The sequence below is a fragment of the Vanessa tameamea genome, chromosome 10 (assembly GCF_037043105.1).
Source record: "Vanessa tameamea isolate UH-Manoa-2023 chromosome 10, ilVanTame1 primary haplotype, whole genome shotgun sequence".
In the NCBI taxonomy this organism is placed as follows: Eukaryota; Metazoa; Arthropoda; class Insecta; order Lepidoptera; family Nymphalidae; genus Vanessa; species Vanessa tameamea.
The window spans coordinates 2685671-2698808 of record NC_087318.1 but is presented as its reverse complement, the minus strand read 5'-3'; the positions used below and the strand labels follow the sequence as shown (position 1 = coordinate 2698808).

The 13138-nt window shown below is 29.9% G+C and overlaps 1 protein-coding gene across 1 annotated transcript in view; it reads right to left on the bottom strand.

Moving 5' to 3' along the window:
- LOC113404017 (uncharacterized) overlaps window positions 1-13138 on the bottom strand; it is a 118909-nt gene that overhangs the window by 88501 nt on the left and 17270 nt on the right. The window contains exon 2 of the mRNA XM_026644748.2: window positions 6679-6829. Coding sequence (XP_026500533.2) covers window positions 6679-6736 — 58 coding nt within the window. The 5' untranslated portion in view covers window positions 6737-6829. The remainder of the gene's footprint in view (window positions 1-6678; window positions 6830-13138) is intronic.

The following is a 13138-nucleotide window of genomic DNA, read 5'->3' as shown; positions in this document are numbered from 1 at the left end:
AAGAGCAGGAACGTCGATGGTGGCAAAAGCCCTTTTTATTGTATCATTAAGAGAACCGTGGCGGAAAAGCCTGTCTGAACTCCTTGGGCAAGAGAGTCCATGTAAACCGAAAGAGTCCACCTCCTTTCCACACGGGCATCTGTGCTCAGAGCACAGTGGTGTTCCTAATCGGAGACCGTAAGAATTGATAACCTTAAGTACCCAATATGCGGAATCAATTTATTATCTAAAAGTGTCCCAAGATTTTTAGAGGGCATTGAATGGTATGTTTATTAGGTTTTCTTATATAATTTGATGAGAATTTTAAATAATGTTTACTCGATACGCAGTTAAAAATGTATATACAAGAATCAATTTTCCCGCCATAACGAGTATCTGTCAATGTTCATGTCAACAGATTAAAAATATATATTATAATGTTTAATAGACAAAGTGACAGATAGTCGTCAGTAATTTTCAGATAATAATAATTCATATAATATTTAATATAAGTTAATACATTATAATTGAATCTTACAGTAGTTACTAAGTCACACGTAATGAGTAATTAGTTAAAGCTTAGTAAATATATATAGTACTAACTATAACGAAAACGAGCAACAAATTCAAATAAATTCTATGTAAATATTGAAGGAGGTAGTCGTAAAGCTGACAATAATTTCATGGCTGGAACTTATAATCTTGGTAGATTATGTTTAAACTGGAACGAGCTATCTCGTTAGCTTAGATGCATTGCAACTTGCAAGACATTGGATTATCTTCTAGTGAATTTCTGACATATCGCTCTTGCTGGTCGTATTTTTATTTATTTTACAGGAGCTTTTGTTTCTTGACGGTTGTTTGGGCTCAAGATCCACTGGGTATGTACCACCTACTCGTCATATATTCTACTGCCAAGCCATTATTCTGGTTTGCAGGGTGAGTGAGCCAGTGTAACAAGTTTGTTTGCCCATTGCGGTTTTAAGGTAAAAATAAATAAACGAATGTTAAGCTATAGACATTTCGGTATAATTCAAACGTAGTATTTTTAGAGATAACTTTAAATTAATAGTTCTATTGATAATATCAATTTTAATCATTTACAGGTAGACATAAATACTACAACATATTATTAAAATGTCATTTAGTTGTCCGAGTGGGAGTTTGATTAATGAATGTAATAAAATAAAAAATAAAATATATTGACAAATTTACACCAATTTATATTCTTTTCTTTAACGAATAACTTCAAAACATATCGGAATATAAATAAAATATATACAAAATTGAAATATTCTTTATTTAAGTAGGCTCATAAAAGCTCTTATGAATCGTCATGTAATAGTGTTTTTTTTAGTTAGTTAATTAAATGTAAACATTTCACCGGTTCGGAAAATGGATTCTACCGAGGAGAACCGGCGAGAAACTCAGTAGTTACTCTTTTCCGCAATTTAATTATACCGTATGTCAGTAAAGTACAATTAAATATTTATATATCCTGCCTAGAAATCAATAAATACTAAGTCAATGATTTTTTATCTTTAATAAAATATCAATTCCAAAAAAATCTGCATGACATTATATCTTTGCTACTTCTAAAAAAAAAAAAACATTGATATAAAGAAAAAACGTAATTTATGAATCGAAGAATAATGGTTTATGGTAATCCTTAAATATTTCCAACAGATGACAGTAATCGAAGTAGAGAGACATACGTGCTTTCTCCGACACGCAGAGGATCAAAGAGTAAATATAAATTATTCAAGCAACTGTTTACAGCCTTCATCATAGTAACTAAATAATCTTCGTATCTTATGTTTATAGAGTAACTACATGACACAAAATCCATACTAATATCCATACTAATATTATAAATGCGAAAGTAACTCTGTCTGTCTGTCTCGCTTTCACGTCAAAACTACTGGACCGATTTAAATGAAATTTGGTACACAAATAGTCTAGAGGCTGAGAAAGGACATAGGCTACTTTTTATTTGAAAAAAAAGAGCTGTACAGGGTTGAAAAGGGGGATGAAAGGTTATAAGTTGTTGAAAGTATTGTTATTTTTAGAACTAGAAGCATAAAACTTATATGTACACTTATAAACTAACATATCATGACACGCACTAAGGAACGAATTTTGGAAATTCTACCCCTAAAGGGGTGAAATAGGGGTTGAACGTTTCTATGGAAGTCCGTTATTTTTTAAGTTAGAAACATGAAACTTTATTTTTGGGATACTGATAAAAAATGAGTAGATACGTATTTAAGCGTTTTTTGATATTCTACTACTAAGAGGGTGAAGTAAGGGTTGAAAGTTTTTATGGAAGTCCGTCATTTTTTAAGTTAAAAACATGAAACTTTATTTTTGGGATACTGATTAAAAATGAGTTGATTCGGATTTAAGCGTTTCTGTATATTTTACGCCTAAGGAGAGAAATTGGGTTGACATTTCGTATAAAAGATAGTTTGGAAGTCCGTCATTTTGAAGTTAGAAGCTCGAAATTTTATTTTTGGGCTATCGATTAATAATGAGTTGATTCGAATTTAAGAGTTTCTGGATATTCTATCCTAAGGGCTATAATACGCACCAATGTGGTATACAAAGAGGTAACAGTAACTTACATTAACGTAATATTTTAAGTTAATTTGTAAATATATTCATATTCTACGCGAGCAAAGCCGCGGGTAACAGCTAGTAATTTAATATTTGCATAAGTTCTGTATTCTTGATAGGATTTGATATGTTATAGTTATAGATATTTAATCTATATTGTAATCTAAAAAAAAGCAAAAAATAATGCGTTAAATTGCAATCATATTTCACGGTTCACAATATTTCGACAGTTTACAATCTGACGAGATAGATTGTAATCTAACGATGTTTGTAATCTTACGGTAACATATACATTGAATCAATTAAACTAAATTGGGAGAAACGATTACGAAAATGTCGGCGCTAATTTTAATTCGGTTAGACTAAGTCTCGCCTTTAAGGCGATGCTTAGATAACATGCAGATGCTAAGACGGTAAGCAGGATAAATTACTGTACAAGTAGGTATATTATGTTCTTGAGAGATTCTGCACATATTCATATTAATTAACGGATTCTAACGCTCCCTGTTAACAAACACTTCAATTAAGAAACGTAGAATAAATTTCGTAAAGTATATTAAAGGAGCGGTTTTATCAGCTTCAACATTTACCTTGATAACGAAACGAAACGTAAACGAATAAAAACGATATTGGTGTTTTGAATATTTGTAAATAAATAATTTATTATTTAAATAATAATATTCATATTCCTAATTATTTGAAAAAATATATATGAAGTTAAATTCAAAAATGCAAACAACCGAATAATAAACATGACGAATTTATGAGTCTATTAGAACTTTGAAAAATGTTTGCTCCGAATCCGAATGTAGAACTATAAAAAAAAAAAAAACTATAAAAACACTCCAACAAGTAATAGCAGCGGCTGCAACAGGCCCTCGAGCTGTAACAATTACTCGTCAGGGAATCCAAGCAGTATAAAAAAATAGTCGACCTGCTTTTATCCTCATTTCCTTATAGTAAAAGGGTTTATTTAATTTCCAACTGACGACTGCGTCAAAGGAAAGATATTACAGGAACAGTTTTGTAATTACTTGTTTTATTTAACAAGGCAATTAAACTAACCAGTCGTTTTGCGTCTACTTATTTTTATAACTTTATTGTGTACTTGTAACCTGCGGCTTTGCTCTTAGCATAAAAAGTAGCATTTGTTTTTCCTTGGGGCTTCGAGCTTGTTTTATACAATTCCAACAATTTAGGTTCAGTTGGTTGGTCATAAAAGCGTAACAGACACATAGACAGGTATATATATATATACTTATATTATTAACTTGGTGGTAGGGCTTTGTGCAAACCCATTGGCGCATTGGCGATGCAAGGAATGGTTAGTTTACAGCGCCATTATCTATGGGCGGTGGTGATCACTTACCATAAATTGGTCCATATGCATATAACATAAAAAAATTAAAAAAAACCGAAGTAATCACAACGTGCACTGATAAAAAGTAATGCAATTTAAATTTAATTTAATTATTAAAAAGACGAAAATAAAGCATATATCTTTTATCGGTTAGGTCATGAATCATGTATCATTATTTATATTGTTGTTTAGCCGGGTAGCCTAACATACAGTCAGACAGAGCTAGTATATATTTTAAAAATTAGTGTATTTTGTACAGCTACAATAGATACCAGTGAGATAGGCTTGATGTGTCTAAAAATGTTACCGGTACGTTTAATTCTTATGACCCAATATAATTAATGTATTTAATCGATTCTCCCGTTTTCGTATTATAGACATTCTATTAAAAACATTTAATACTGGTTGTATTTTAGGTATTTTATATACTAACTACACAATTAAGTATTATTCCATTTTCAGTTAATATTTGGTTGAAACGAGTAACTCTTGAGTTTCTTGTCAGTTCTTGCCGGTAGATTCTACATTTCGAACTAGTTTTTCGTTCAATTTAATTCCGTTATATCAATAGAAATGTTTATAAGAGCTGACTGGAACAAAGTTTTCGATCCAAATTATTATATTAATGAAACGGTATTTTGTATAATTTAACATTCAAGATTAAGATTATTCGGTTGAAGGTTGAATATTGAACGAAATATATAACTTTTATTGGTTAGGATTTCTTTGAATTACGTAATGTAATGATTTAAAAGTAATTTTGTGAGAAATGTTTTGAGAATGGATGTGGATGGATATAGAGGTAGAGGACGACCAAAGAAACGATGGATGGATTGTGTGAAAGACGACATGGTTAGAAAGAATGTTACTTGTGAGATGACGTCCGACAGAGAAGTATGGAAGAAGAAGACATGCTGCGCTGACCCAAGTAAATTAGATAAGGACAGGAGGATGATGAATGATTTAAAAGTAATTACGAGAGTCTAATTGAATAAATAATGTTTAGTTCTTTTTTTTTTGTAATATTAATATCAATCTTCATAAATGCTTGTATTGATGTTGTAATTGTATTTTTATTGTACAGATACATGAAAGGAATAAATTTAACTAAATAAAACAAGATAGAAATCACAAAGATGCGCCTTATCTCAATACGATAATTCTTCCAACAAACCTTTGAGGTACTGAGAGGACAATAAATTAAAGAGGTAGAAAGAAAATGTAACTTAAATTAAACGAAACGAGTAATAAAAAAATTATGATAAAAGATCTAGAAAGTCATTAACTAATAATAATAATACTTCTTATATTACGATAGAAGTACATCTTATAGATAAAAAAAATGTACGATTTTAGGTGAGCCAAGGTAAAATGACAAAAACAGACTTTCATGACTACTACTTCCTACCGCTGTCCTACCTATCATTCAATAGAAGTTTAGATAATATTACATTTTTTAATTTGATGCAAAATAATTCTTTTAGTACCAATTAAATTGGATTCGAAAACTTTCTTGCTTCGCGATTACTGTAAGAGAACTTTGTCAATTATTTATATCTATGGTGTTGATAGCAATTTATTTATCTTTAAATATTTTTGAATCACAACTTTTTATTTAAATTCCGAGCATTTCCAGTCTTGTTAATCTTTTTCTGAAATTATTTTATAATCTTGTAATTAAAAAATTTAAAAAATTGAGATGTAACATTTCAATTTTGTGGATTGCATTCGCGTTGTACAAGTACGACAGTCTAAGCAGCTGTTCGTTAGTCTTACAATTATTTTTACAGTAGCTGATCGTGCGGCTTTACACGCACGAAATCTATAAAACTTTACCTACGGGACGAATAAAAAAGAAGCCTATTACATTCTTCGCGATACAAATTATCTCCATACCAAATTTCATCAAAATCGGTTTAAGCGCGAAGAGGTAACAGCCAGAGTTACTTTCTCATTTCTAATATTAAAATAGATTTTTATATTTAATTGTCGGTAGGTATATAGGTATAGTAAATTAAATTTTCATTAAATTCGTATAAAATTTTAAAAGAAAAAGTATTATTTTGAAGTCTTTATAACTAAGTTGGTGTCGAGGTAAAATTATCAATTTGGTCAGGTTAATATTTCAAGATATTCAGTAGCTATGCTCAGATATTTTGTATTATATGATTGACGGCGCTGTCATGTATCATTTCTTTTATATCTTTATTAGATAATATGTTAACAGGTACTTCAAACGATGTTCAAGCTCTCCGATAAAATATGGATACAATAGTTAAGGTGCATACAGGCGCACCTTTGAACTTAACTTTACATTTCTGTGAGTATATAAAAGTATATTCATAATTTATACATGATCTTGTTAGTATTTAATGAAGTATGGTATTCTATTAATTTTATGCTCTATATAATATATTTCTATTTGAACTATGTAAATATACTAGATCAACCAATAAGAGCAGCGTGGGGGAAATAAGCTCCAATGGAGGATCTCCTCAAAAAGGTGAATGATGGTGTTTGCCCAGCAGTGGGACATTTACAGGCGGCTACTTCATTTTTTACATTCTCAACTGCAGACCTCACAGTTCAAGATTACTATTTTTATTAAAATCTGCCACAGTAAATAATTATTGCAAATAAAAAAAGACAAATTCGTCTTCATAAAATGTTATAAAAAATAAAATATTAAAAACTATGAAATAAGATTAAATGAAATAACTTACCTGAGACGAGTCCGCAGGAAAGAAACAGAAGGAGCCACTTGAAAGCACGTAACCTCATTTCGAACGGATTTCACAAACGGCTCACAGGAAGCGACAGTCAAATATGATCACTATTATGCTAAAGTAGCACATACTTCTACTCAACGACGACCTGAAAAGATAAAAAGATTTTATTAGAACAATTTGTTAAGTTGCCAATTCTATCCTGACGTAGGTTTTAGTTTTAGTTATTACATCAATTTGTAAACTTGCCAAGTCTAACCTTATGTAGGATATAGCTTTACTTATTGCACGAGATTAATTTACGTTAGTTAATTTTAAGAATGATACATTTAGTAAAGAGTTAAGAATTGTTAGAGGGGTTAGGGAGATAGAGATTTTCTTTTAATAGCTAACACGGGCGCTTATACCGTTGATCGTAAATGGCCAATACAATATAATTAAATTAAAAAGAATTATATTTAAAGTTAATAGTTGTAAGATATTTAGAAATTAATTAGTTTTATACGGACGAATTTCAGCTATTCGAGCAGCGTAGTTGTTATACCAAGAAGTACCAAGTAGTACCAAGAAGTCAAGACTGTGGATACTAGAAAACACAAAGCTGAACTCATGCCATTAGCGGCTATTTACGTTACATTACATAATTATAAAACTAAGTACCATACTGAGTTCTAACTATTTACATATAAGTTTAAAAGTTAATTTCTATAGCTAGAATTTTAATATGAATGTGCCCGCACATTGAACTTTATGCAAATAATAAATTTATATACGTAAGAAGTTTTAATGTACTTATATCTGTAAATTCTTAATGTAATTAAAAAAAAGCCATCTATAAGCCATTCTTTTAGTTCCAACGACAGGAAGCTTTGCGGCCAATTATGAAATCACTAGAATATCCCGGAAAAAATAGATAACTTATAATAATAAGTAAATTTCCATTAAAAGGGCAGAGTTCAAATCTTTTTCCTCATAAGAGGTCTTAATCAATATGTGTGGTATTTAAAGGTTACTTTAATTAAAATAAGCATTCAAGATAAAATTGTGAAACTCATCAAAATGCCTACAAATCGCATCAGAATATTGCTGAGTAATTTTCGGCTATTCATTTAGTAAGCTCTTTTTAAATAAAAGTATATCACGGAAGCCAACAAATAAACAAGCGAATGATATTAAATTTTCATTATTAATTTGTTAAAAAGTAAATTTGACATTTGTTAACTTTTTTTTTACTTTTGACATTGACAAACGTTGCATGAGGTGCAACAGGCAACGTTTGGGCTGTATGAGAGGACTGGTTGTAAAAAAAATGTGGGAAGGGGTAGAATTATTTTAAATTGCGAATAAGTAATATAATGTATATACAATACAATATTTATAAAACTATATAGACAATTATTAGTTTGAAATTTACAGTCTGCAACTTGTACTCAATAATTATCATCTACTAAAGTATCTTCATTAATAATACGACGTAATTATACGATTAAGGTACAGTTCAATTATGATAACACCACAGTAATCAATCTTGGTCATTCAGTCGATCGATACAAATACAATTACACAAACAGTAATTAGTATCACTTTTGGCAGTTCCGAAATTATAAGAATATCCGCATCAGAATGTGAATAAGAATTTCTTAAGAACCTTTTTATTTTCCTTGATTTCCTTCTTTTTTTTAAGTCTGTTTATTTGACTTACTATTTATGGTACGGAATGATAAAAAAAAAATACTAAAATTTATATATTCCGCCAACAATGCATTAGAATAGAGAGTAGGCTAGAGTCAGATCCAAACTTCCTTGAAAGTATTGGCGTTTTAACTAGCTGTTAATTTATTTAATTTATAATTAAATTAATTTTATTAACTACATTTGTAAAACGACTTCATCAATTATGACTCGATGAAGAACATGACCTGCATGAACTGAAAAATTAAAAATAATATTTTAATATTATATTTCCAATATCGAATCGGGTATTTTTAGGGAGGCTTGATTTAGTTAACACCGATGCTTAGGAAAACGTAGTTTTCTCATAGTGATTGAATTTTTCTTCCATTTGATATTTCCATTAGTAAAATTACATATTCGTAATTCACTACTTATCAGGAACATTTTTTTGGAACCGATTTCAATAATAATTTTCATATTATACTGAAGGAAGAACTTTATAATTAGATACTAGGTATATAATATTATTTTTTAGTTTTAATTTCTGTTTTTTTTTTCATTGGGTTCGAAAACGGCAATAATTTGCCCTTTTGCAAATACGGGTTAAAATAGCTTCAATAAATTATTCAATCCGCGCAGACTACACGCAAAAAGGAACGATACCCTTAGTTGTAAACCTTAGGGTTTAAATATTTTTTTATATAACGTGGCCCCATTTAAGCCGATTAAATAAAAAGTCATAGTATTAAAATTGGTTCACAAACATACAGAGAAGAATGAGAGCAGAATTGATAAACACATCCACGCTGAAGTCGGCTTTATAAAAATATTTTCATCGTTTTATTTACATGACCCACTTGAACACGCTATAATATATTAAAAATTAAATTAAATTGACGAGTAGGTACTATTTAATTCATAGCTACGTATTTGGTATATTCAAATACACAATCGATTTAAACAAAACGGTACGACGAATAGGCCATCTGATGTTATGTGGTCGCCAAAGCACATAAACATTGGCGTCATAGGAATTTTTAACAATTTCTGACATCGCCAACGTACTACCAACTTTGGGAACCAACATTTTTACTTGCCCTCCAAAATGGCACCCAACAATACTAAGTATTGCTACTAGGCTGTAAAATGTGTGATGAGGTTGCATTTAATTAGTTCGTGTTCAAAAAAATTATATTCCAAATAAACTAGGTAGGGCTTTGTGCAAGCCCGTCTGGGTAGGTACCACTTACTCGATACCGATAGTAGATTAGAACTGATTTTGATAAATTTTGGTATGAGGCAAGCTAGAAACCCAAATAAGGCTTTGTACCTAACACCGGGCGACCAGCCTCTAAAATAACCCTGAAGATAACTATATTAATAATAAATATTGAAAAATAAATATTGAAAAATAACTTAAACTATAATTACTTTATTTTTACTCTATAAATTATCATTATAACATACAGCCTCAGTTTACATCTACACACACGCTCGCCCCCACGCACACATACGTGTATCTTATAAATATGCGAGAAGGTAGTAATTGTAAGCGTTTTCAAATCATTTCTCATTTAGATTTGTATATGTGTCTCGTTGGTTTAAAAAACTTAAGAAAAACGACATTATTTTTCATCGTGAGGACTGTTTGTAAAATACGAAAGGAGATAAAAGAGAAAATCAGGTAAGGAGATATTCAAATTGGAGTTGTATGAACAAACTTCGAGGTGGATTTGGTGATCTTGGATTCAGGAATTATGTAAATCTTCGGGGCGCGACTAACTCGTTCAACGCATTAGCTTTTGTATATGAAGAAGAATTGGTTTCAGTTTTAAAATATTTTTCATAAAAGGAACACGAAATCAACCTAATTTATTCTTTTCCATAACCGACTCCCTGGAAAAGGTCACTGTGGCTGATAAGACAGCCTCTATAGTGTATCGTACATTTAGAAAGTGTGGATACCCGGTCTTAATATGATCTCAGTAAATGGATTATATGTTTTAGTATCACAAAAGGACATGAATACAATGAAACTTACACACTCATATAGAGGTACATACTCATGCACACAAAAACATAGGCATAAACACACATTTAGAATATTACGTTAAGAAGTAATGTTAAACTTAAATACACGCATTCTATTCAACGATAAAATTATAAATTTATACTTTTGCATATTTATCGCGTGTAATACGAGTTTACATATAGTTCATAATAGTTTTAATTATATCTATTGGCATTATAGCTATTGTCATGTGTTATTAATAAAAAAAATAAAAAAAAAATAATGCTGTGTCCGAGACAATAAAATGAAAATTTAGAAAATATTTTTACATTTCACGTTTGTTCTTTTCACGAGTTTGTTCTTTTATTTTATAATATAGGTAGGTCCACCTACATAGACTACCTGACGGTACGTGGTCACCACTGCACATAGACATTGGCATTGTAACATGTGAGCTAAGATGGTACGTATAAGTCCATTGTGCTTGTAGTTACTAAGTAACCCACCCTGTAAACCAGACCATTGCTGTTTGGTAATAAAATATCTAATCAGTGTGTACCTACCCCGATGGGCTTGCAAAGGTCTACCTACAAAGTATTAACAGAACACCTCTACTATCTTTGTAATTAAAATAATCTAGTAGTAGATTTAACAGGTGACAATTTTAGAACTATGTACAATTAAGTACTCAAAACATGATTTTAATTTGATATATTTGTAAACATGTTGTTTGAATAATTTTTGCGTCTTTATTATATTTGTATTGCTATTTTTTTAGAAAATAAAGTTGATTAAATGTGTTGTTGTTTTGATACGTACTGAATATCAAAATGTTGTATATACATATATAATTACTTATCCCGAGACTTGTTGCCATGGAATCAGTGTTGCCCAGTACAATAAATGTAATTACAAAACAGAATCCTTTGTGAGTGATATCAACTCACTCGAATAAAGACCCTTTTACACTAGGGCTTTGAGGGCGAGTTTGACACAACCTCGACTAAAAATTTACATACAACATTGACGTTATCTTTCAGTCAAATAATGTTACCAAAACAAAATAATTACGACTGACACTTATTAATAATAAAATTACATTGTCAATTTCTATTCTCGCTTAATATAATGCCTGTAGGATATTACGTAAAATGTATAATGCGGTAAAAATTGGAAGAAAAACGTTTCAAATGTTTATCATCTTATAAATGACTTTTTAACTTGTCAGCATTCTTAATTTGTTTTGGCATATAGATTAGTTCATAACGATCAAATCGATGCAATACAATTTTAGTCATTGTGTATCGCTTGCGCGCCATCTGTCGTTCAAGTAATTTATAGCTTTGCTTAATTACACTCTCACAAAACACTAGTGTGAAAAGACCGTAAAATTTAATTTCGCGGTCGCACGCCTGACTTTGAGAAAATAGTTATTATAAGCTAGTATACAAACTTGTATAACCTCTTTAGATACTTTGTTGCTGTTTCATATAAAGCAATTTAATGTTTGTTAATCTTCATATTATTTCTAACATCCATATCTCTTATCCTGTGTATGTAAATGAAAGTAGACTGTATTAAGTAGCTATTGTTTTCTTATAATAACATTATTTTTATTCAGTATTTAATTGAAATCATTATATAGATAAATATAACAAAAAAAAAATCACTACGATTCATTACTAAATATGAAAATGCCGCAAAAAAAAATTATCTACGCCGCCATTTTTGCTTTTTTGTATAGTGATTTTTACCCGCGTTGTACGTTCGAAATATAAACAAACTTTAAAATATTTTATATGTGTGCGTACGTATTACGTGCTATTTTTATGTATACGTTTAATACAGATTTATTATAAATATTAAATACCATTATTATTAAACTCTTATAAATAAAGCTAAATTTAGTAAATAAATAAAACTTCCGATTTCGACAAAGTTTAGAATATTGTATAATATCAGCTTCATCTTAATATTGAAGGCATAACGTTAATATATTTGATTGTTATATATTATAAGCCTATATCACACCCAGTACTATCATAAATTCTTGTCAAAAACACATTTAGAGGATTTATCATTAAATATTGGTCGTTAATAATTTTACATGACATTCTATATAATATCTACAATTCAAGTTGAAATTATTCATTATTATTCAACACATGTATTTCATTAACTTCAGGTTCATTTTATTTTATTATTTTCTCATTATTTTGAAGTACATGACATTTAACCCTTTTTTTGCTGTTGATATTATTTCATGATTTATTATAATTTTATTTAATGACATGATTTTATTTATATATTACGTACAGATTTATACATACATTTTATCAAAATTTATTTGCATACCTGAAAAGTTAAAAAGTTTGAAGCAAAGCAATAATAATAATTACCCTTTATTACATGTAGGAATATGTTATATATTTGTAATTATTATATAATATAGGCATTAGGGTTAACAGCGTTTTAATTAAAGGACAATAATGTCCCGTGATCCTGGGACCGATTACCGGGTCCGTCCAATCAAAGCTATTGGGCTTACTGAGAATATTATTTTAGCAGTAGCACGGAGCTAGAAATATTAATGTTATACTGGGAATATCGTGACTTAGGGAAGCATGTAAAATAGTTACTCTTACGTCGATAGTGTCAAATTCAGTAACGAGAGAGTGCTCCTTAGTGTTGTTTGAGAATTAGCGTCATTCATTGTGAATAAAGAGTTTCGATTTGCTCAGGAGAACATTAATGACTCATATATATTAAAGG